General features: G+C 38.2%; 1 protein-coding gene across 1 annotated transcript in view; it reads left to right on the top strand.

The window, feature by feature from the left end:
* Positions 1-26,009, top strand: part of LOC122561394 (cubilin-like) — a 129,728-nt gene that overhangs the window by 84,053 nt on the left and 19,666 nt on the right. The window contains exons 20-26 of the mRNA XM_087999264.1: positions 339-547; positions 2,478-2,625; positions 4,806-5,014; positions 9,821-9,968; positions 12,237-12,445; positions 18,370-18,396; positions 22,105-22,131. Of these exons, the coding sequence (XP_087855390.1) occupies positions 339-547; positions 2,478-2,625; positions 4,806-5,014; positions 9,821-9,968; positions 12,237-12,445; positions 18,370-18,396; positions 22,105-22,131 (977 nt within the window). The remainder of the gene's footprint in view (positions 1-338; positions 548-2,477; positions 2,626-4,805; positions 5,015-9,820; positions 9,969-12,236; positions 12,446-18,369; positions 18,397-22,104; positions 22,132-26,009) is intronic.

Here is a 26,009-nt window from a genome sequence, read left to right as displayed (position 1 = left end):
TAACACAGATGAGGTACGTGGATTCCATTCACTTGAAGATCTCTGGTTTATTTACACCTAAATGAATATACACAATACAAAGTAATCTCCAGAAGCAGTGTGTGCCGCCGTGCAGACAGCTTTGGGCATGTGACCAACATCTACGTACTTGGTTTATTTGCATGCTGATCGCTTGCTGAAACATAAATTGCCAAAGTGTTTAGATATTGCTCCAAGTTCAAATGGAAAGTTAGGACTGGATGACAGGGTGTGCAATGTTTGTTTCACGTTTCCTGATTTTTTGGTTAGGAAGTAAATTTTCAACAGTAAAATAAAATGGAAAAACATTCTCTCTGCAGGCTGGAAGTTTCCTCACGTTGCTCAAATGATAATGTTACAATATACGATGGGCCCACAACAAGTTCTCCTGCACTTGCCACAATTTGTACTGGACTGAACCATGAATACACATCATCATCCAACACTCTAACTGTTTATTTTCAATCTGATTCCCATAATTCTGATCATGGCTTTGCAGCATATTACAATATGGTGTTTCCAAATCCAAGTAAGTGTTAGTATTACTTTTGATTAGCGCAGTTTAAATTGGAACAGTAGGTAAATGATTTAACATGTTTGATTATTTTCAGAGAGTCAGAAAGGAATTGCTGAGGTCTCCATTCATTTTGCTTCACATTATGATAGTTGTATTGTCAAGATTTGCATAGAGTATATGCTTTGGAATAACAGTCCAGTCTTGAATCACTAACTTGGTCCAGCCCAGTCCAACACCAGCACCTCCACATCATCTCAGTCTTAAAGAAGGGTTAATACCCGAAACGTTGATTTCTCCACCTCCTGTTGCTGCCTGGCTTGCTGAGTTCTTCCAGCCTCCTGTTTGTTGATCTATGGTAGCATATTTTGCTGTCTCGGTAAACACTTTTATCTTTATTTCCCTATTGGATGTTTTATATTTTGGGCCTATATTTCGCTCATATTTAAATGCCAAAGCTATTCATAATTTTAAAGACCCAGAATTAGTCATTTTGGATTTCGGTTCACTTGATCCTAATAACCATAATCTCTCAGTTCTGGAACCAGTCTTGTTCATCAATATGACACTTTGCTTCAACATCTCTGTGTTGTTCTAATAATATGGAGAACAGAGTAATATTATAGAGAACAGAACGGTGCACTGTTTTGAGTATGGCCTCATCACAGTCCAATACAAGTTTGGCATATCTTCACTGCTTGTGCTTCAAAATAAATCCCAATGCTCTGTTGGTAACTATAATTGTTTCACTGATGCGCAATGCTGTTTTTAATGATATATTCATTTCGGAGCTGAGATCGCCACTTTTCTAGCCCATTTAGTATTGGTTTTACAACCTAATGTACAGGTGATGTTTTAAAACCAAGCCACCCATTTATTTATGTTAAAAGTTATTTACCACTTAGCTGCCTGGTTTATACATTTTCTGATATTTTATTCATTCGGATCATCTAAAAGTTAGATCCAGTGCCATAAATTACAAATAATAATTGTCCCAATGCTAAACCTTGTGGATCATCACTTTCAATTTTTCTCCTATCTGAATAGTTGTACTGTAGCTCTACTCTTGTCTTTTCTTTTACAGTTTAATTTTCATTCGGGTGGTTATCTCACTGCATCTTCCAATTTTTGTTATAATTTTGAGAAACAGTGAGTGCATAGACGGGCATAAAATGCAATGGAGGGAGAAAATTGTCACCTGTGGAAACAGTGAAAGGATATAGAGTGGTGGATAGATTGAGACTTCAGTTTGGCACATAAAACAATTTAAATAAAATGCGAATTTGCAAAAGGTGGGTTATGGATTAGGGCATTGAGAGCAGCAGAGACACACAGCGTACATACACTCAGTTTCAGGATAGCTGAAATTCTGCATAAAGTGCCAAATCTGAACATTGCAATGCTTACCCATTTTATATGGTCTATTTCACTTCCATTAATTGAGGGGAAAATACAAACATAAAGCTTTGGAGTTCTTCAGTAACCCAGTGACTCAGTAAAACATTTCTGTTCAAATGTAATGTTTTCAGCAACAGAAATCCTGTCAATGCTGGAGGGCAAAACCTATCGCTCTCTGTACCTGTTTCACAAACATAGCCCTGATCAATTTTTACTCCATTAGAACAATAAAGTATTATGTATTTCTGAGTATTAGATGAAAATCAATGAGGATTTCCTCTTCCTGATCTAAATCCAATCAGTCCGCTAGGACTGCAATTTTCAGATGGTAAAAAAGAACAAAATTGGACTTTAACATAACAGGACATATCAGCCCTCACTGTTAAATCTCAATAAGTTATCAGCAAGTTAGGTGAGATATTCTGTTTGTCAAATTGCACCTGAGATAAGAGGCAAATTCTCAGGAAGAGTGGTGATGGAAATATGGAAGGTCAAAAATACTGCCTATTTTATGTTACTCATTTACTTATTTCATCATTGTCACTAGGTATGCAATGTGGAATGAAACTTGATAATAATAGTGGATGTTTTGCCAGCCCCAATTATCCAAAGTACTATCCAAATAACGCAAAATGTATCTGGAATATATTTGTGGATAATGGCAAAAGAATAATGTTGAAATTCATTGATATTCGGTAAGTAGCAGACTCATCGCAACCGCATAGAGTGTGAGAAATACGGTGGGGGGGGGGAGAGGAGGGTTTAGGGAGGGGGGGTGGGAGTGTCCCCAATTTACAAATGACCAAAAGAACTGCAGATGCTAGAAATCAGAAACAAAAATTCTCAGCAGGCCTGGCAGTATCTGTGGAGAGAAATCAGTTATTGTTTCGGGTCCAGTGACCGTTTTTCAGAACACATTCTGAAAGTTGAATTGCCGCAATTTTTCAGCAATTTCTGTTTTGTTCCCAAGTCAGAAATGTCCAATTTATGAACACTTGTACTTAAAAGGATGTAATTGTAAAGACCAGTTTTAAGAAGATACTGAGGAACAGCTACTTTATGTTGTCTTGCATTGTGTTCCAACTTGCATATAAATTAATTTGCAAATGGACATGGGAACAGAACCCGTTTGCAACTTGGGAGCTGCCTGTATCTGTTATGCAACTATGAATACTATATGTAACTATTCCCAATGAATTCATTTATATTCATTTTCTCGTGATGCAGACAGTTGCAAATCTTGTGTTATCTGCACATTATAGTAATAATATTATGCAGAGAAGTACTAGACCCACTGTTTTGCGACTCCCTCGTCAGGTCCATTCCCTCCGCAACTCTCTCGTCACGCCCACTCTCTCTGAGACTCCCTCGTCAGGTCCACTCCCTCCGCAACTCCCTCGTCAGGCCCACTCTCTCCGCGACTCCCTCGTCAGGTCCACTCCCTCCTCGACTCCCTCATCAGGTTCACTCCCTCCGCGACTCCCTTGTCAGGTCCACATCCCCCCACCAACCCAACCTCCACTCCCGGCACCTTCCCCTGCAACTGCAAGAAGTGCAAAACTTGCGCCCACACCTCCTCCCTTACCTCCCTCCAAGGCCCCAACGGATCCTTCCATATCCGTCGCAAATTCACCTGCACCTCCACACACATATTTACTATATCCATTGCACCTGATGTGGTCTCCTCTACATTGGGGAGACAGGCCGCCTACTTGCGGAACGTTTCAGGGAACACCTCTGGGACACCTGCACCAACCAACCCAACCATCCTGTGGCTGAACACTTTAACTCCCCATCCCACTCTGCCAAGGACATGCAGGTCCTTGGCCTCCTCCATCGCCAGACCCTGACCACACGACGCCTGGAGGAAGAACGCCTAGGAACCCTCCAACTTAGGAACCCTCCAACCACATGGGATGAATGTAGATTTCTCCAGCTTCCTCATTTCCCCTCCCCCCACCTTATCTCAGTCCCAACCCCCAGATTCAGCACCACCCTCTTGACCTGCAATCTTCTTCCCGACCTCTCCGCCCCTACCCCATCTCCGGTCTATCACCCTCACCTTCACCTCCTTCCACCTATCGTATTCCCAGCGCCCCTCCCCCAAATCCCCTCCCCCCTACCTTTTATCTCAGCCCACCTGGCACACTAGCCTCATTCCTGAAGAAGGGCTTATGCCCGAAACGTCAATTATCCTGCTCCTCAGACGCTGCCTGGCCTGCTATGTTTTTCCAGCATCACATTTTTCAACTCTGGTCTCCAGCATCTGCAGTCCTCATTTTCTCCCACTGTTGAGTTGCCACACATCTAAACAGAAAGCCCAAATTCATGAGAGGCGAGAGCTAATTACAGTTAGCCAGCTAGTCTATATTACTGAAAGAGGCACTCCAGCCACTCCTGGAAATTACTTAACTGTAAGACTTAACTCAATTGCAGTTGTAGATGAAGCTTGGACAGCTGTTATTTAATGATTCCAAATAGCTACAAACCATGCCAAAAACCTTAAGTTATTTTGCCAATTCTTTTAAAGTTTGTTTCCTTACTTTGCTGATCCTCCTGGGAAAAAGTTTCTCATATTTAACCTATCAAAAGCCATTATGATTTTGAGCAACTCTGTCAAATGTTGCCTTAAACCACTCTAAGGAGATCAAAGCCACTTTCTTATGTCCCTCCCTTGGATGATCATATAAATTGCTTACAATTTTCCTGTAAGTGAATGCTATTTAATTCTAATATTTAATTTGTGTGAAGATTGCGGCTGGATTAACGCTTGTTCTTTTTCTCCTTATGTTTTTGAACAGATTTCTGACAAATGTTATTTTTGCAGTAAATTACTAACAGTAGAAATAAAACATAAAAAATATTCTCTTTGCAGCCTGGACGTTTCCCCACGTTGCTCAAATGATTATGTTACAATATATGATGGGCCTTCAACAAATTCTCCTGCACTTGCCACAATATGTACTGGGTTAGGCAATGTATTTACATCATCATCCAACACTTTGACTGCTTATTTTCAATCTGATTCCCACAATACTGGTCCTGGCTTTTTTGCATATTACGTAGAGGTGTCGCCAGACAAAAGTAAGTACTAAATTACCTCTCTTGATCAGTGCTATTCAAATTAGAAAAATCTGTTGATGATTCAATATGTGTGACTTCATTCAGAAAGTTGGTAAGGGTTTACTAAGATCACTCGTATTACACTTCACACCATGATCTTGTTATATGGCGTTGCAAAACATATGAAACAAAGAAATAGGACACAAAATGAAACTCTGTGAGTGTTTATACTCCATGTGCGATTTTGTATTTCCTGTCTGCTTTGGCTCAGTCTTTCAATGAAAATTCCTATTCTAGTTTCTGTCATGTGCTCATCCACTTTTCATAAGAAATTACCTAAGCTGTGTGCCTTACCCATCTCCCGTGATAGTGTTCCACTCTCTGAGGAAATAAATTTCCCATTACTTCCCTATTAGATTGACTAGGAACTGACTCATATTTTGGGCCACTCTTTTTGGATTCTCTCATTGTTGCACTGCCCAGAAAATTCTTAATTTTGAAAATGTCTATCAGATTTTCCAGGTTTTTTTTGGCAATAAACAATTGCAATGGTTCACAGCTCATGGTAACTATTATCTCTCAGTTCTGATACCATTCTTGTTCGTCAGTTTTGCACTTTCTCCAATATTTCTGTTTTAGACTGTGGATAACAGAACTGCGCTCAGTACTTTTATGTGGTTTTGCCATGGTGCCATACAAATTTAATGTAACTTCATCACTGGTGAATTACATACCCTAGAAATCAATCCTGTTCACACTTTAAATTGTTTTGTTGGTATTCGGTGATGTTATTCACCTGTACCCAGACTTACCATTTGCTTTTGCAGCCCACTTGGTCATTTTTATTGTTTGATATTTAAGTCTTATCACTTCTTTATAAGTGAAAATGCATTACACCATTTATATTTGTTAAAACTCATTCACCAGTGAATTGCCTGGTGTGTAAATGTAGTAATGTTTTCTAAATTGACATTGTTTGTAAATTTTGACATTGTGCTACTTGTTTCTTAATTCAGGTAATGAATATAAATTGGATGGGTCAAGATAGTGATTAAACGATTCTCTGGGCCAAAAGGGAGGGTTCAGTACTATCATTGGTCGGGTCCTGAAGGTTGGATTAAGGCTGGTGGAAGTGCTTCCATTGCCTTGACTAGTTTACTGTGAATGTGCAGTACACACTGCAGAGGGTGGTACGGGCAGGAATGATCTACTGTGTACTTCACAACCTGGTGCTGCAATGTTGAGGATCAATATTTCAAACAGAAGGATATGAGGAACATCAGCCCTTCTTAAATGATGAGGATTTGATGGAGCTTGAGGAAGAGGCAGTAAATCCAACTAAGCTTTTCATGGATGACAGGGCCATGAAGAAATATACAAGAGAAGCTGAGGAAAGCAACATTGTCACATCAATAACACATCTGCATGACCTCTATCACCACCTTGGGGTATCAATTTAGACTTGTTATTGTTCCTTGTGCCAAGCAAATAATAAACTGTGTTCTCTAGCATTTTGAATAGGATAAAGAGCAGAACTTTTCCATATACGCTCACTTGTGAGTGCTGGTATCAAGGATATCTTAGAGGCGTGTGGTCATGTTGTAGCCTGCCTTGCCCAGTAACCTTGATTGAGTACTGTTGTACTATTTGGTTTGAATGGAACTGCATCTTTCTCATTTATTCCCACTGAGAATAAAGCTGGCCAGTATCCTCCAGAATGTCTAGATGAGGAGGCAGTTGTGCCTTCATTAAAGCTAAGAGCCTGCCTTAGTAGATTTGATGTTGTTTGAAAATCTAAGTATGTGATGTCAGATCTGTTGGCCTTTTCATAAGGCTTCAGAGTCAATGTTAACTAACATGTCATTATAGTTATTTTCAATGGCATTTGTTTCAGTCAGAGACCAGATGTATCCTGCAGTGATCCTGATGCACTGACAACAAGAGGTTTGGCCAGCATGTTACAATGGGCAATTATCCTGAATCTGTAACCCTCCATTAAATCTCCAACTCTCAGCTAGTCAAAGATTTCAGAGGGTTCTGCTTCACTTACCTGTACAGTTACCCAGCAAATATTAGAAAGATTAAATACTAACAGGATTCCCAGCTGGAACTTCTGGGAAACTAGATATCTGACCTCAACCATTCCTCTTCTATGTTCATCTGACTCCCCTTCCAATCCCTGACTACTTAGCTGATCCACCGTTCTAACTGACCCGACCAACCGCTTTAGCCATTTACCACCCTATCCCCTCAGCTACCCACTTGTTTCCTTTCGCAGCTACGTTACACCTTCAGTCTGGCTTCTCAAAGAGACTCTGTGACTCTTTCTTATTTGAATATGACAGCTAGAGCATAAACAGGGAATGTGTCATCTACAAAGCATTTTAGGAAACAAAGTAGATAATCTTTCATTTGGATAAAGCATAGGGGATCAGTTCTTATCTTCTTTTGATTAAGTATAAGTTGTACCAACTTTTATTGAGGAATTCTTATCACAAGACCAATTGAGAGTTCTTGCCAGATCTTATCAAACACGCCACATTAATTGCCTTTCTTGCCTCAATGGCATGTATTATGTTCAAATTCCACCCCATCTAACCATGCTCACTTCTGAAACAACTTGCATATCTGCCTAAAGACTAGCTTTCCTTTCGTCACACCAACATCTCAGGGCACACTCCATGGGCAGATGCACCCCAACTCCTCAGACATTGTCATCTGACATGTGCCAGTCTCTTTGAACTCTCATGGCACATGAGTATTGCTGAAAATGTACATTTTGTTGAAGCTTTTTACCTTGCACTCATCAGGATAATTTCACTGAAAAATTAATCAGTGAATGGTTGTCACCTATTTTGTTGAGTTGAAACAGACACAGTGCATTTTTCTTTTGTCTTAATGTATTGCCCTTTGTATTAAAGTATTACCTACCAGTGGAAACAACTGTGCCACACAGAAAGCCCAACTGACAATCCTAAATTGGCTATCAGTGTAATTATTTACATGTTCAGGATTATGCACCAGTTGCAGAAGCACATCAGACGTTGTAAGGCTTGCAAGCATGGGTTTGGGTATGGTAAAGATAAAAAGTAAAGCTGCCATAGTTCTTCAAGATATGGAGTTGTCGGTGTTGGACTGGGGTGTACTAAGTTAAAAATCACACAACGCCAGGTTATAGTCCAACAAATTTAATTAGAAGCACTAGCTTTTGGAGCGCTGCTCCTTCATCAGGTGGTTGTGGAGTACACAATTGTAAGACTTTATAGCAAAAGTTTACAGTATAATGTAACTGAAACTATACATTGAAAAATTCCTTGATTGTTTGCTAAGTCTCTCATCTGTTACAATGACCATGCTAGTTTCACTTCTTTCATATATAAATCACAAACTTTTTTTAAATGTTACATTCTCAGGCTAACTTTAACAATTGGTGTCAGCCCAGATAACATGTTGAAGGTGTTAGCCTTCTGTGTGCTTTTGTCTGTGCCATAATGTTTAGACTGATTCAAATCTAAAAAATGAGTTTAGAGTCTTACATGGATTCATGCAGTTTTTGAGCAAAGTACAATGTAACTCTGCAAGTACAAATTCACCCCAAAAATGTATATGTGTATGTGAGTTTGTGTGTGTTTTTGTGTCTGGGGTAGGGGGTTGTGAGTGTCTGTGAGAGAGCGTGTATATGTGTGTATGTGAGTGTAAAGGGGTCTACGTTTGTGAAAGGGCGCATGTGTGAGTGTGTCTCTCTCACTTTTTCGATTAGAATCAGTCTAAACATTATGGCACAGACAACAGCACACAGGGGACTAACACCTTCAACACATTATCTGGGCTGACACCAATTGTTAAAGTTAACCTGAGAATGTATATGAAAGAAGTGAAACTAACATGGTCATTCTAACAGATGAAAGATTTAGCAAACAATCAAGGTATTTTTCAATGTATAATTTCAGTTACATCACACTGTAAACTTCCGCAATAAATTCTGTTTCTTACAATTGTGTACTCCACAACCACCTGATGAAGGAGCAGTGCTCCGAAAGCTAGTGCTTCCAATTAAAACTGTTGGACTATAACCTGGTGTTGTGTGACTTTTAACTTCATAGTCCTTTGAGGCCTTGGACTGCTGTCCATTAGAGAGAGATACAACTGGTGGTGATTTAACCCAAAGGTTACCATGCCTCAGGTGAGGCGAGAGGTTGAGAAAGAACGTCTTTTAGGGTAACTTCAGCTGGTGCAGGAACTGAACCCAAGCAGTTGGCATCAGTCCATATTGCAAACCAACTGTCCAGCCAATTGAGCTAACCAACATCTGTACCTTGTTTGTTACAAACAGCTGAAAGAATTTGTTGTTCGATATGATCTGCTGGCTTTTGTGTCATACAACCCACATTGTTGGCATCACACTGGACTTAAATTCCTTTACTATATTGATCATTGTGTGATAGGCAAAATGTCATTTTAGTTTGATGGTAGTATCCCATGAATGACTAAAGTCACTTGTGTTATTATTGCATAGTAGCAGTGTAAACAGCTAGCTTTACCTGTTGCTCAAACCTTTGAGGCACCTTACCTTTCCATTGTAAGCTGAGATAAACGGGCACTTCACAGGACCAAGAGTTACTGATCTAGTGCTTTTCATGAGTTTGCATGACACATGATCTGGAAATGCCTGATCAAGTTAGCCATTATCCTTTAGGCTGTTTGTTCACCATGCAAACCTGATGCTGAAATAAAGTGTATTTGAGACATCCTGGAGAAAAATATTGAAAAACGAAGATACTGCCTATTTTCTGCTCCTACTTTGTTTTAATTTATCCTTGTTACTAGGTGCACAATGTGGAGGGAGGCTTGATCATGTGCGTGGAACTTTTGCCAGCCCCAATTATCCACATTATTATCCAAATAATATGAAATGTACATGGTATATATCTGTGGATCATGATGAAAGAGTAAGGTTGAATTTCATTGAGATTCAGTAAGTAATTATGTTTCCACTTGCTCATTGTGACTGCATACTTAAGAGACATTTATTGTTTAATAACTATTCCCAATGGATTAATTTTAAAGGCATCAACATTTTATGTTTGCAGTTTTAAGCTGATGTCTACCCCCATATAAGAGGTGTTATATCAATTAAAAGCACCATCACAGTGATCTGTCTCATGTGAACTTTACAAAATGGAAAGCAATCTAATTTATTAATAAAGGCTCTGAAGAAGGGTCACTGGTCCTGAAACATTAACACTGATTTCGCTCCACAGATGCTGTCAGGCCTGCTGAGATTTTCCAGCAATACCTGTTTCTGTTTGTGTATAATTTATTGATGCTTCTGATCAGTTCCTCTCAGCTTCTCAATGCATCACAGAACCCCAAAAAATTATTCGGGGACAGTTATGGCCTGATAGCGGATGTAGGGATTGCAATGAAACATCAACCCTCACCTCTCTCTCTTGTGAGGTAAACAATTTGTGAATCCCCTGCTAGCTGCTCATCACAAGAACAGTGCTACACAGCTAAGTACCACATGCACTGCTCAGTGGCTGCACATCTAAACAGAGGGCTCATTCCTACTGGAGGCGAATACTTCTCATAGTTACCCATACTGCTTGAAGCTAGCATACATTATTTAAAAGGGCAATGTCTTCTGGCTCCACAAGCCACTCGAAATGGAAACAGATCAGAGCAAGAGAGAGAATAAACAAGGGCAGAGAACATGCTCTGAAGTTCTCTGCTGCTGCCCTAGAGTCCTTAGGATGTGGAAAAGAGGGAGGTCTATCACACAGATACTGAGAAGACAGTGCAGGCAGAAAGCCATTGTAGCCCCAAGGATTTGAGTGCAATGCAGTAGGTTTAATGTCCTGGTACTGGTCTAGATCAATAAATTCATGCACAAATGTTATCTCATTAAGAATGAACCACTAGCTTTATATCCTGGTCAATGTAACTCACCCACTTCAGTCACCTTCTCTATAAATTATTGGTGACATCGCATATTCATCATTTCAACTTACCCACAGAGTTACTGCAAATCTCACACCCACAGCTCTTGTTGCTCATGTTGCAAAGTCCTTCATTACTATAGAAACTGTGACTGAGGCTAATCAGAAATTTTGAAGTCAAAGGCAAAGCCATTTTTACGTGGATCACTGCTTGCTGTAGACTTCACCAGCTTTAAACAACGAGCACTTTCACAAAGTTAGACAGGTCCAGTAAAAATCAATTAGCAACTAAGCCTGAGTGAGACTGATGGTCCATTCAAATAGCATTGATGGGAGGACATTCCTACTTTAGAAACCTTGAAATCAAAACCAAGGTCTTTTCCATGTGCAACACTGCTCCATGTTAATGGCACCAAATTTAAACAACCTTGCTGACCACCAAACACTTCCATAAATCAAACAGAGGCAAAAAAATCAATTAGCATGTTAACCAAGAATGCTTGATGATTCCTTCACAAAGCAGTGCAGGGGGAGGCATTTCTGATATATTCGTGTTCACTTGTGTATATATAAGATTGGGTCTTCACCTGAGTAAGAAGTTTGAAATTGTAACCTGGAATCAAACTAATGTTACACATTATCTGGCTCAGAATCTATCTGCTCTGTTAATATTCATTGCTGAAACTACAGAGTCACATTTTGCAGCCATTGTTTCTCTCAGCACAGCAGAAAACCATTGGGCTATATCCTTCTGTTGTTTCTTTGATAGGCTATCCAACTAATTCCCTACTCCTTCTCCAAGCGTTTCAAATTATCCCCTTTCTGATATTTATGCAACACACTTTCTTAAAGGTACTACCGAATCCACCCCCATGACTTTTTTTTTGCAGACCCTGCAATCCAATTCATAGCGATTTATTTTATGAAATCATTTTTTCTCATTTTATCTGATCTTCTGTTGATAATTACCTTAAACTTTGTTTCCTGCGGTTTGCTGACACTTATGGAACTTATTTCTGACTATTTAGCCTGTCAAAATCCTTCCTGAATTTGAGCACCACTATTAAATTTAAGGAGAACAAGCGCAGATTCCCTCGTTTCTCCCTTAGATTATCAAATAATTGAGGTAGTCACATTAAGGCGAATTTTATTATTTTTTGGATAGATTGGGGTCAGATGTTGAATAATTGATCCATGTTCCATGTCTTAATGTAGTTTTTTGACTAAACATCCCATATATGGTGCATGTTTTATGGAGTGAGTTGGTAATTAAATAAATTAAATGAAATGCGTTCTTTCTACAGGCTGGAAGTTTCACCCCATTGTTCACACGACTATGTTGCAATCTATGACGGGCCTTCAACAAATTCTCCATTACTTGCCACTATATGCACTGGATCAAACCATGTGTTTACATCATCATCCAATACTTTAACTGTTTATTTTCAATCTGATTCCCAAATATCTGGACCAGGATTTACTGCAAATTATTATGATATATCTCCAAGACAAAGTAAGTGTTAACATATTTCTCTCAATTACTGTAATTTAAGAAAAACTGGAAAGGTAAATGATTCAAAATTCACATGATTTAACATGCCCACTTTCAAAGAGTCACCAAGGATTTGCTAAATCCACTGTCATTATGCTTTACATCTACCTCCTTTTAATATAGAGGATTACATAGAATTTGCAGCATAGTAACTAAGCTGTGTTGTGTTCATACTCTACACCCAATTTCTCCTATTTCAATTAGCTCAGTATATATTCCTTTCCAATTTCATCCATACAGATATCTAATTTTCCTGAGAAATTACCTAAAATGAGTGCCTCAACCCTCTCCTTTGGTAGTTCACCCCATTCTCTGAGTGAATAAATTCCTCCTTACTTTGCTCCTAAATAGCTTAGGAATGCGCTTGTATTTTGGATTCATGTTCTTGATTTCCTGCATAAATACACTATCCATAAGATTCATAATTTTAAAAACCTTTATCAGGTCATTCTGCGTCTTGTCAAAGAAAGAAAAGTCCCCAACCTGTTCACCATTCTTGATAACTGTAATCTCTCAGTTTTGCACTGTCCTCATCAGTTTTCCAGATTACAGTGTAATCCTGTGACCTTTATAGCATTGAGAACAGAACTGAGTGCAACACTTTTAGTGTGGCCCCACATTGTCCCATACCATCTTAATAGAATTTACGAATTTTGGATTATATAACTTAGGCATAAATTCCAAAGGTCTGTTAGCACTTTCAATTGGTTTGTTGAAATGCAATGTTGTTTTTAGTGATTTATTCACCGGTGTGGCCAGATATCTTTGCATTTTCAGCCCGAGCTTTCTTTCATTTAATACGTTTAAATTGATATTGTTATTCATGAAATGAATTGTAATGAACATAGAACATAGAACATAGAAACGTACAGCACAGAACAGGCCCTTTGGCCCACGATATTGTGCCAAGGATTGATCCTAACGTAAAATACAATAACTTAACCTACGCACCCCTCAATTCACTGCTATCCATGTGCATATCCAGCAGTCACTTAAATGTCCCTAATGACTCTGCTTTCACCATCACCACTGGCAACACATTCCATGCATTCACAACTCTCTGCGTAAAGAACCTTCCTCTGGTGTTCCCTCTATACCTTTCTCTTAATGTCTTAAAAGTATGACCCCTCATGCCAGTCAATCCTGCCCCAGGGAAAAGTCTCTGGCTATTGACTCTATCCATTTCCTCTTATTATCTTGTATAACTCGATCAGGTCATCCCTCTTCTTCCTTCTCTCCAGAGAGAAAAGTCCGAGCTTAGTCAACCTCTCTTCATAAGGCAAGCCGTCCAGTCCAGACAGCATCCTGGTAAACCTTCTTTGCACCCTCTCCAAAGCCTCGATATCTTTCCTGTAGTAGGGCGACCAGAACTGGACACAATATTCTAAGTGTGGTCTCACCAGGGACTTGAAGAGCTGCAGCAAAACCTCACAGCTCTTAAACTTGATCCCCCTGTTAATGAAAGCCAAAACACCATATGTTTTCTTAACAACGCTATCCACTTGGGTTGCAACTTTGAGGGATCTATGTACTTGAACACCAAGATCCCTCTGTTCCTCCACACTGCCAAGAATCCTGTCTTTAATCCTATATTCAGCATTCGAGTTCAACCTTCCAAAATGCATCACTTCACAGTCATCCATGTTGAACTCCATTTGCCATTTCTCAGTCAAGCTCTGCATCCTGTCTATGTTGCACTGCAGCCTGCAATAGCCCTCGATACTATCAACGGCACCTCCAACCTTTGTGTCATCTGCAAGTTTACTAACCCACCCCTCAACCTCCTCATCCAAGTCATTTTTAAAAACTACAAAGAACAGAGGCCCAAGAACAGAGCCCTGCGGGACCCCGCTCAACTCTAACCTCTAGGCAGAATACTTTCCATCTACTTTCTGTCAGCCAACCAATTCTGAATCCAGATAGCCAATCTCCCTGTATCCTATACTTCCTGACTTTATGAATGAACCTACCATGGGGAACCTTATCAAATGCCTTGCTGAAGTCCATATACACACAATCCACTGCTCTACCTTTGTCAACCTGTCTTGTCACCTCCTCAAAGAACTCAATAAGATCTGTGAGGCATGACTAGCCCCTCACAAAGCCATGCTGACTGCCTTTAATCACACTATGCTTTTCCAAATAGTCATGAAATAATATAGAACAATATCATTTTATTGAATTGAGTGAACTGATTTTGTTTTCTTTTCATTTTCACTTTATAACATTCTGCCCATTAGATTTCTTTCCTGAAACTATCTTTCCTGAAAAGTTTCAATGTGATGCTCTGTTACATCCAACTTTACTACTTTGACCCAGTAACTTTTGTTTGTATGTGAAACTAAACAATGAATATTGGTCAGCTGCACAATGTAACTGGTGACATAAAGTACAATTTCAACATAATTAAACCATGACAATTTAACATTTTTAAGTGTGATAAAGATGCTTCCAGTCCATATGTCATTGTAAATGTTACATTTGTAAATAAGAAAATGAAGTTGACCAATGGAAGCAATATAAGTCATTAGGGTAGATGAGAACTAGGTTGCATTATTCAGATTTGGCACTTCATGTAGAATTCTGTTTTTTATGAAAAATTGAATATTTTGTTTACCGTAAAACAGAACATTTGTTTAAAAATATTAAACTTAATATTTGGATGGAGAGGATTGTAATTTACTGCATATTGGAACCTTTCAAATTCTGTTAGGTATAGATAGCTTCAATTCTGATTTATTGCTGAAACATATCAGCAGCACTACATCGTTATCTTTCAGTGAAAGACCAGCAAGTTAAACTTTACATATCAAAATTATGATCCAGGCAGATTGCAGTCTGGGATTTGTCTTGTCTGGTAATAACGTCAGTTGGAATAATAACATCAGCTTCTTCAAAAGTAAACTGAAGAAACCTAAGGAATTACTATTGACAAATGATATTTTTCAGAATCAGCAGCAGTGTCCCTGATCTGAATGATTAACTGCTACTGTCGTTACAAATATTGCCATTACTGCTGAGTATTTTTCAGAATTTTCAGAATCTGAAGTATTTTGCTGTTCTTTTAGCAAATCAGAGAGAGTGGGTTGGATTGATTGGACGCCTAAGAATGTTGTCAAATGATGCCATTTTTATTTTGAAGGGGAACATTTATAGAGTCATAGAGATGTACAGCGTGGAAACAGACCCTTTGGTCCAATTCGTCCATGCTGACCCGATATCCCAACCCAATCTAGTCCCACCTGCCAGCACCCAGCCCATATCCCTCCAAACCCTTCCTATTCATATACCCATCCAGATGCCTCTTAAATATTGCAATTGTACTAGCCTCCACCACTTCCTCTGGCAACTCATTTAATACACGTGCCACCCTCTGAGTGAAAATGTTGCCCCTTAGGTCTCTTTTATATCTTTCCCTCTAACCCTAGACCTATTCCCCCTAGTTCTAGACTCCCCCACCCCAGAGAAAAGACTTTGCCTATTTAACCTATCCTCATGATTTTATAAACCTGTATAAGGTCACCCCTCAACCTCTGATGTTCCAGGGAAAACAGCCCCAGCCCATTCAACCTTTCCCTATAGCTCAAATATTCCAACTCAGGCAACATCCTTCTAAATCTTTTCTGAACCCTTTCAAGTTTTACAACATCTTTCTGATAGGAAGGAGACCAGAATTGCACACAATATTCCAACAGTGGACTAACCAACAGCTGCAACATGACCTCCCAACTCCTGTACTCAATACTCTGACCAACAAAGGAAAGCATGCTAAACACCTTCTTCACTATCCTACCTACTTGCGACTCCACTTTCAAGGAGCTATGAACCTGCACTCCAAGGTCTCTTTGTTCAGCAACACTCCCTAGGACCTTACCATTAAGTGTATAAGTCCTGCTAAGATTTGCTTTCCCAAAATGCAGCACCTCACATTTATCTAAATTAAACTCCATCTGCCACTTCTCAGCCCATTGGACCATCTGATCAAGATCTAATTGTAATCTGAGGTAACTTCTTCTTTTACTTTAAAATTCTGTCTGGTTTCTAATAACATAGTTAATTCTGAGTTTCCTGATAACTAAGCCACTGTTTCCATATCTGCTTTGGTGAAGGAACCAGAAGCCTCTTCCTGGCTGAGTGAAGTTCCATTGTCTTAACTGTGCAAATTTTTTTTTTGAAACTCTAAGATGCTTATGGGATACAGTGCAAGATTTCAGATTAAAAATGGCTCCATTCGATAACATTACCACGGGTCCAATCATTCCAGACTAAGTTCACTCTGATTTGCTAAAATAAGAGCAAAACACTACAGATGCTGGAAACCCAGAATAAGAACAGAAAATTCTGAAAAATCTTGAAGGATGGACACACAGACCAAAACCACAACTTCTTCTTTCTGGAACTTGATTTTTCTTTAATTGACTTTAAAGGTCCTCATATATCATGACTGAAACTGAAACTATTGATTCATTTGGTGCATCACTAATGCCACATTAATGAAGCTGAAACTTGTTTATCCCAAATCCACACGATATTCCAGGCATTAAGTCTTGGTCATTCATTTTAAGGTTTGATGGAATCTTTCTAAGGCCCCTTGAAACAGGAAATGAACTACTCTACTTTCATCCTAGGCTCTGTATTCAATGAGTATGTACAAAAAAAGGTTCCTAAGCAAATAAGGATTCATGGAGTTGAGGGTAAGATAGCAGCATGGATAGAGGAGTATAAAGGACACAAACTAGAAAGGGACATAAATGAAGTAATTTCATATTGGCAGGCTGTGACTAGTGGAGTGCCACGAAGATCAGTGCGGAGGCCTCAGCTGTTTACAATGTTTAGTTTACTTAAATGAACAGACAGGGGGCCTCTTTTGATGCAGTGGTAGTGTTCTATCTCTGAGACAGGAGGCTTGGGTTCTTGAACCACCTGCTCCAGTCTGTGTATTAACATTTCTGCATATGTTATGGAAATGTTGGGTGAGTAGGCAACATGATGCAGATTGGGTGAAATTTGGGAAGTCATTTTACAAGTGTGAAATTTGTAAATAGTGATGTTCATATATACCTGCATGTGTTTATACAAGGATCATAGCAAGTTAGAAAATAGGTAAAGGTGAATGAAATGTTGATTTATATTACAAGCAGATTGGAGGACAGAAATGAAGATCTATTACTGCAGGATTTTCCTGAGACCACATCAGGAATTTTGTGTATCTTTTGGTCAGCAAATTAAAAGAAGAATATACTTGCATTGGAGGCAATATTGTAGAGGTTAGATAAATTGGTCCCTCCGCAATAATAGGCTGAGTAAATTATTCTGCAGTTTAAGTGAATGAAAGGTTAATTCATTGAAATATGCAAAATTCAGAAGTATCTTGATTGGGTAAATGCTGAGAGATGATTGCATTAAACATGGAATTTACAATACATGATGGCAGTCTTAAGGTGACTGAATGATCATTTCGGACTGAGATGAGGAAAATGTATTTCATTCAAAGGGTGTGAATCTTTGTAATTCACTATCCAAAGGGATTTGGACTTTTCAATGTTGAACATGTTTGAACCCAGATGGACAGGTTTTTGGTCTGGTATCAGGGAATGTGGGGAATGGGCCGAAAAGATTTGAAACTCAAAATCAGCCATGAACAACAGAACATAAAGGGCCATGTGGACTACTCTTGCACCTCTTCCTTCTGATTTTGAACTGAAAGAGCAATATCTTGGAGAGGTGTATTGCAACCAAGTCATTTGATACTAATACTGAAAATGTTTGATTATGTTTAGTTATATCAGTGCATATAAGTGCAGAAGGCTGTCATTATTTGTTTATTAATGATGAATACTAATACTATTTCTGAATATTCATTTCTGTTCCTTTAATATTTTCAGTGGACTCAAAACTAGAAATAGAATCAGGTAAGGCAATTGTGCTTGATGAGAAGATGTGTGACTTAATAGCATCATTAATTAAAAGAGTTTCGGTTATGAACTAATGGCCTGTTGTTTTTCATCCTTGTGTATGAGGGGATTTAATGACTAGCTTGTCAGTATTTCTAAAGCCTTGATTTTCTTTTAATGCTAGTATGGGAGAGAATCACTTGAGTGGAACTGGGAGTATGTTTTCATTGTGACAGTTTTACAATTAAACAGAGTAATTACTGAAAAACGTTCAATTGTTTTTGTTCTAAAGAATTAATTTGATTTGATTTTTTTTTACAACAGGAAAACCCATAGCTGGGATATCTCAATAATCAGTTTGGAAAAGTCCTGGTTGAAGTTCAATATAAGAAACAATTTTGCCCAGAGAAAACACTTAGTATACAGCATCTAGGAACAGGTTACCTCATTGCAAGGGTCTCATTTGACAGTTCTAGACTAGTATTTAGGGAGAACACAGAAGGGATTACTTGAAGCCGAGAATATCTAAGCTCACTTGTGTGGCTAAACAAGAAAGAAGCTATGAAACTCCCAAGAATAAATTCAGACAAACTTACAGATGTGACACTGAAGGCAAATCTCCCTGGTGTTTATGGACTATAAAGTGATTGAGTTTGCAAAGATGGGATTGTAATTTACTATGTGTTTTGAAACCTTTCAAATTTTGTTAAGATGTAAACAGTTTGGTTTAGTTCATTTGTCTTTTCTTTTGCATAATAAATTCATATTTTATAGCTGAAAGCATACCAGCATCATTGAATCCTCATCTTTCAGACAAAGACCAGCATGTTAAACTCTCAGCCAGATTGCAGACTAGGACCTGAATTGCCCAGTAAATCATAACACATGTTTATTCAAGAGTTTCAGAAATTATTGTTGTAATATGACGTTTTTTAGATTCAACAACATTAATTCTGATATGAATCATAAACTTTGTTACTGTTGCTATCGGTACTGCCATCGTTGCTTAGTTTTTTTAGAATTTCTGTTCTTATTATAGGTTTCCTGCATCTGCAGTGTTTTGCTCTTATTTTAAAAAGCCAGGAAAAAGGGGTGAACTTAGTTTGGATTGTTTTGACATCTGGGAATGTTGCCGAATGAAGCCATTTTAATTCGAAAGGGAACATTTACTTTGAAAGGGAACCAGAATTCTATCTGGTTTCTAATAACATAGTTTAATTCTGTAAATTCTCCTGGTAAAATAATTAAATTCACTAAACTGCACCTTCAGTGTCATCTCCACGGTGAAAAGCCAACAACTTCTCCCTGGGCAAACTGAGAGAGGTTCTGCCGTCTTAACAGCTCAATTTTACATATTTATTTTGAAACTGTAAGATTTGTATGGATACAGTAAGGTTTATCTTGAAGGTTGGATATATATTCCCAAAATGTAATTCATTTTTGTAGGCCTTGATATTTCTTCAATTGACTTAAGTGCTCACCATACATCACAACTGTAGACTAGCTTGAAGAGAGTGAAACCAAAGATTCATTTGGTCAATCACTAAAGGCACATAACAAAACTGAAATGCCTTTATCTTAAATCCACAGGATATTCCAGGCGTTAAACCTTAATCTTTTATTTTACTTTTTGATACAATCTTTCTAAGGTCCCTTGAGATTGTAGATGAGCTGATCTGCTTTACTCCCAGGCTCTGTATTCAGTAAGTATGTAACTGAAAGGTTCCTAGGCAAATAAGGATTCATAGACTTAGGGTTAAGACAGCAGGATAGATGGAGGAGTGGTCAATGGTTAAGAAATAGAGGGAGCATAAATCAGGTAATTTCAAACGAGCAGGCTGTGACTTGCAGACTGCCACAGGAATCAGTGCTTGGGTCTCAGCTGTTTACAATCTATATCAGTGAATTAGATGGACAGATTGGGGCATCCTAGGTGACAGTGGTAGTGTCCCTATTTCTGAGACAGGAGGCTAGGGATCCAGTCCTACCTGCTCTGGCAAGTGTATTTGGACCAGGCCAGAACCTCTCAAAACATTTTAAGAAGGTAACCCAGACCCTAACTTTAATTTTCTTTCAGGTAGATATAAAGTGAATATTACAGCTGGTCAACCACTCAGCTTTAAACAAAACAGAACTTATTTCAACATTGCAGGTGAAACATGAACAAACAAAGACAGAATTTAAAATAACAACTTATTTCATAACACAACCGACACGATACCGCAACTTAACGAAGCTGTTCCAATCCCTGCAACATCCCATAAATACACCCCTTGGCAAAAGGTAAATTCAAACACAGGTTCCTACAGGCTGGAATTATCAGGGAGAAAGTACAAGCAAGACCTCTGTTCAAACGTGGAACCTATTTTCACTGTAGCTGCTTCTCTGCTACCAGCAGTTTTCCGACTTTGCTAAAAAACTAAACCAAACTAGAAAAAAACCTGAACTGGCCACTCCCCTCCATTGTTCAAAGTAACTATTTCCAGACAAATGAGCACCTCTGCCTTTACAACCCATCTTGAAAAAAGACCAAGGGCAACATAACGTTGCTAAAGGGGCAGCATTGTAACAGTGTAATAACATCTCTGCACCAATTGTTTAGAAAATATCTAACCACCTAGATGAGCATATGGAGAGGATTTATCTAAGTTTGCTGATGATGAAGTGTGAGATGGAAAACTGAGCTGTGGGAAGAAAAAAAGAGAGGTGACTCAGATAATGTCAGAGGTGTCTCAGATGAGTGTGCAACATGATTCAGATTGTGTGCAATTTTTGGAAGTCCTGTTACTCACTTTAGGCTCAATATCGAAAACTGAAAAGCTTCTTATAAAGTGTGAAACTGGTAACTGTTGATATTCATATAAACTTGGGTTTGTTTGTACAAGCATTACAGCAATTTAAAAGCAGATACATCCTGCAATTAGGAAGGTGAATGAAATATTGGTTTATATTACAAGAGGATTGGAGGACAGAAATGAAGATCTCTTACTACAATTGTACAGAATTTGCTGAGACCACATCTGGAATTTTGTGTGTCATTTGGTCTGCAAATTAAAGGAAGTATATATTTGTACTGGGGGCAATATTGCAGAGGTTCGATAAATTGGTCCGTCAGGTGAGGGTTTTGACCTATGATAAGAGGCTAAGTAATTTGTTTTATCTTCTCAACTCTCAAGAGAATGAGAGTTGACCTCATTGAAATTGGTAAGACTCAGAAGTGTCTTAATCTGATAGATACTGACAAATCATTGCACTAACTGTGTAATTTAAAACACATGGTGACAGTCTCAAGATAATTGAACAATCAGTTAGGACTGAGATGAGGAGAATTTGTTTCATTCAAACAATGTGAATCTTTGTAATTCACTATCAAAAGGGATTTGGACTTTCCACTGTTGAACATCTTTAAACCCAGATGGACAGGATTTTGATCTGGGATCATGGGATATGGGGATTGGGAGGAAAAAGTTGAAGCTCAAAATCAGCCATGATCATCATCAACAACAGAACATAATGGGCCATGTGGTCTGCTCTTTCGTCTGTTCCTGAGCTGAAGGAGCAATATCTGGGAGAGGTGTATTGCAACCAAGTCATCCGAGACTGAAAATATTTGATTATGTGACTTAATCATATCTCTGTAATTAGGTGCCGAAGGCTGTCAATGTTTATTTACTGTCAACTAATACTATTTATGCATATTCATTTCTGCTCCTTTAATATTTTCAGTGAACTCAAAACCAGAAATAGGATCAGGTAAGGCAATTGTATTCCTGTCTCATGCTTGATGTGAAGGAATGTGAGTTATTAACATCATTAATGAAAAGAGTTTGGAGTGTGAACTGTGGCTTTTCATCGGTTTATATGAGGTGATTTAATGACTGACTTGTCATGATTTCTAAAACCGTTTTTTAAATACTAGTATGAGAGAGAGTCCTTGAAATGAAGTTGTGAATTTATTAGCCTTGTGACAGTTTTACAATTAAACAGAGTAACCAATGAAAAACATGAGATTGCTTTTGTTTCAGAAGAATTGGGAATTGATTTTTTTATTGCATAGGATAAAAACTCATAGCTGGGAACGCTTCAGTTTTGAGTTTGCAAAAGTCGTGTTGAAGTTCAAGGTAAGAAACAATTTTGCACCAAGAAAAGCATTAGTATGGAACAGTTAGGAAGTGGGTTTGACAGTTCCAAACCAAGAATATTTGGGTGAAACCCAGAAGGGGTTGCTTGAAGCTGAAAATATCTAAGCTCATTTTGTGACGAAACCATCAAAAAACTATCAAGCTCTCAAGACACAAATTAGTCAAATCTAGAGATGTGATAGAGAATGAAACTCTTTCTACTGTTTATGTACTGATTGAATTTGGATAGATGGGGATTGTAGTTTAATTTATTTTGTGAAACATTTCAAATTTTGTTAGATGTAAATAGTTTGGTTTGTTCTATTTATCTTCATTTGTTTTGCATAATAAACCTCTGTCTCATTGCTGAAAGCGTATCAGCAACATTGCATCATTGTCTTTCAGTGAAAGACCAGTATGTTAAACTGTAAAAATCAAAATTATGGTCAATCAAAGCAGGTTGTGGTCTGGTATCCGACTTGCAGGTAGTAATATCAGCTGGAATCACAGCACATTGTTTATTAAAGAGCCTAATGAATTATTATTGAACAATGGAATTTTTCAGAATCAACAGCCATGATCCGGATCTGAATGATTTACTTTGTTATTGTCACTACAGTGTGGTTGCTAAGTATTTTCAGAGTTTTTTGACCTTGTTGTGAGTTTCCTGTATCTGCAGTGTTTTTATCTTATTTTAGCAAACCATGGAGAATGGTGAACTTAGTTTGGATTGATTGTTCTCAGGTATCCATTGTTGAATGGAGCCACTTTCAATTTGCAAGAGAACGTTTAGTTTAGAATTCTGTCTGCATTCTAATAACCTAGTTTAATACTGTGAGCTCTCCTGGTAACATAATTAAGTTCCGTAAACCAAACCTTCAGTGTCACCCCCAATGAAACAACTAGCACCTTCTTCCTGGCTGAACTGAGAGAGGTTCTGCTGTCCTGGCTGCTCGAATTTTCATTATTTGTTTGAAAACTGTAAGATATGTATGGGATACAGTGTAAGATTTCAGTGACATATCATTGAAGATTGGATGCATATTCCAAAAATGCAATTTATTTTTTGTAGGCCTTGATTTTTCTGTAATTAACTAAAGAGACAGAGATTAGTGTGTCTACATTTGCTGTTGAAACTATACTAAGCAGTGGGAAGGACAGAGGGAGGTGCAAATAGATTTAGAGATTAGTGAGCTTTGAGACGATTTGTAGCTCATGTTGAGGTTCTGGATGTAGGTTTGCTCGCTGAGCTGGAAGGTTTGTTTTCAGATGTTTCATCACCATACTAGGTAACATCTTCAGTGAGCCGCCAAATGAAGCACTGGTGGGGTAGCCCGCTTTCTACTTACATGTTTGAGTTTCCTTGGGTTGGTGATATCATTTCCTGCAGTTTAAAGTCTCCTGAGTTGCCATCCGTCGGTTCTCGAGCACCCTGCAGGAGTCATCAGAGCGAATTGTGAACACAATAGCAAATGATGTCACCACAGGAAATGATATCACCAAGCCATGGAAACTCAAACATATAAATAGAAAGTGGGCTACACCACCAGTGCTTCATTCGGAGGTTCATTGAAGATGTTACCTAGCATGGTGATGAAATGTCTGAAAACAAGCAAACCTACATCAAGATTTAGAGATTTCAATACATTGAACAATATGATGTACATTGAGCTGTGCAAAATGTAACATTGTACACTTTGATAAAGGAATTTCATTTTTATTATATGTTATTAGAGAGGCATCTGATGAGTCAATGGTTTTCATCCCTTTGAACAAGTATAGGGCCTTGACATATGTAAGCCCCTTGGATTTATTAAAGAAAAAAATTAATTCTTTGAATTCTATGCACACCTTTCAAAAAAGACTGTTGAAAGCACAACTGAGCTTTTATTTGAGGCAGGAGAAGCCAAGCAGGAAAATACCAGAAATCTGAATTTTTCAACCTAGGGATAACTCGCTAGTTCCATTATCCCTTTTGTGGGAGCAACTGAGTCCCCAATTTAGTGGACTTTATTATGACGGTTGTAAGCTGCAAAATTAGTACCCTACTCAGAAAAAAAATCATCAGGCAAATAACAACCAATATTAACAAGTTTTGCAACATTTACAAAATACCAGTGCATGTAATAGTTGGATTTTCCTAAGGCATTCAATAAGACGCCACTTATTTAGCTACTTAACAAAATAGGAGCCCATGGTTCTGAAAGTGATATACTAGCATGGATGGAGGATTGGCTGGCTAATAAAATGCAGAGAATTGGAATAAGGGGGGTAATTTAAGTTAGCAACCTATAACCAGTGGACTTGAGCCAAAAATATTTGCAATATATATTAATGACTTAGATGGAGAAAGTCAGTATACTGTGGCTATGTTTTATGATTATACAAAGCTAAGCCAAAAGCAAAACTCCATAGAGAGGCTGCAAAGAGATGTGGGCATGTAATGAGTGGAAAACGTGTCATAGATGCAGCACAGTGTGGGAAGTGATAGCTTATTCATTTAGGTCTTAATCAGAATATATTTTAAATGGGGTGAATCTCATAAATGTTGACGCTCAATTAGACATGAAAATGGTCATTCAAAGAATGCTCCATCTCAATATGTGGGTATCATATGCAAGTAGGAAGGCAAATGGTATACTGGCGTTCATTCCAACATGAGTGGAGGACAGGGACTAAAGATTCTTGCTACAATCACACAGATTTTTGGTGAGACTACATCTGAATTGCTGTGAGTAGTTTTGATCTCCACATTTAATGAATGATATACTTGCTTTTGGGGCAATCCAGTAAATGTTCACGAGTTGTACCTCAGCTCAGGGGGTTGATGTGTGATGAGATGCTTACAAATTTGGGCCTACCAGTTACACCCAAGAGGCCAAGATTAATTTTTTTGAAATATGTGAGTCAACTCTATCAGTGTATGTAGGTGCAGAATGTTGAATGCACATTTTCTTTTTATCAACCAATAATATTTCTGAATATTCATTTAGACTTCTTTAAACTTCTCAGTAGATTGCAAACCAGGATCAAGACCAAGTAAAGCAACTACATTCCATTCTTCTGTGTGTTGTGAAGTGTGTGATTCATATGCATTCATTAATATCAGTTATTTCAGATTTTGGAATTTGAATTAGAGGCATGTCAATTTTCACCTGTGTGAATGAAATGATTTGATTATTAATTTGTCAGTATTTCAAGACACATGATTTATTTTTAAACCAGTATGTGTGTGTGTGTGTGAATGAGAGAGAGAGAGAGATGAACATAATATGAGAAAAGAATGTATTTTTTTTCTGAATCAGCAGGAATTTTTAACCTGAATTTTTAACTTTATTGACTTGAATTAACAAAACCTTTTGAGTATTTTCAGCTTTTTCTGTTCTTGTTTGCAAATTTCCTGCATCTGCAGAATTTTAGCAAATCATGGACAATGGGGAAGCAATAAGTTGTATTGATTGAACACTTGAGACTGTTGGCAAATGCAGCATTTTAATTTTTTCAAATTGG

The sequence above is a fragment of the Chiloscyllium plagiosum genome, unplaced genomic scaffold (genome assembly GCF_037043375.1).
Source record: "Chiloscyllium plagiosum isolate Xiang-an unplaced genomic scaffold, Cpla_swu_hap1 HiC_scaffold_22, whole genome shotgun sequence".
Classification (NCBI taxonomy): Eukaryota; Metazoa; Chordata; class Chondrichthyes; order Orectolobiformes; family Hemiscylliidae; genus Chiloscyllium; species Chiloscyllium plagiosum.
The sequence above is the reverse complement of the archived record's forward strand: the minus strand, read 5'-3'. Positions and strand labels throughout refer to the sequence as shown.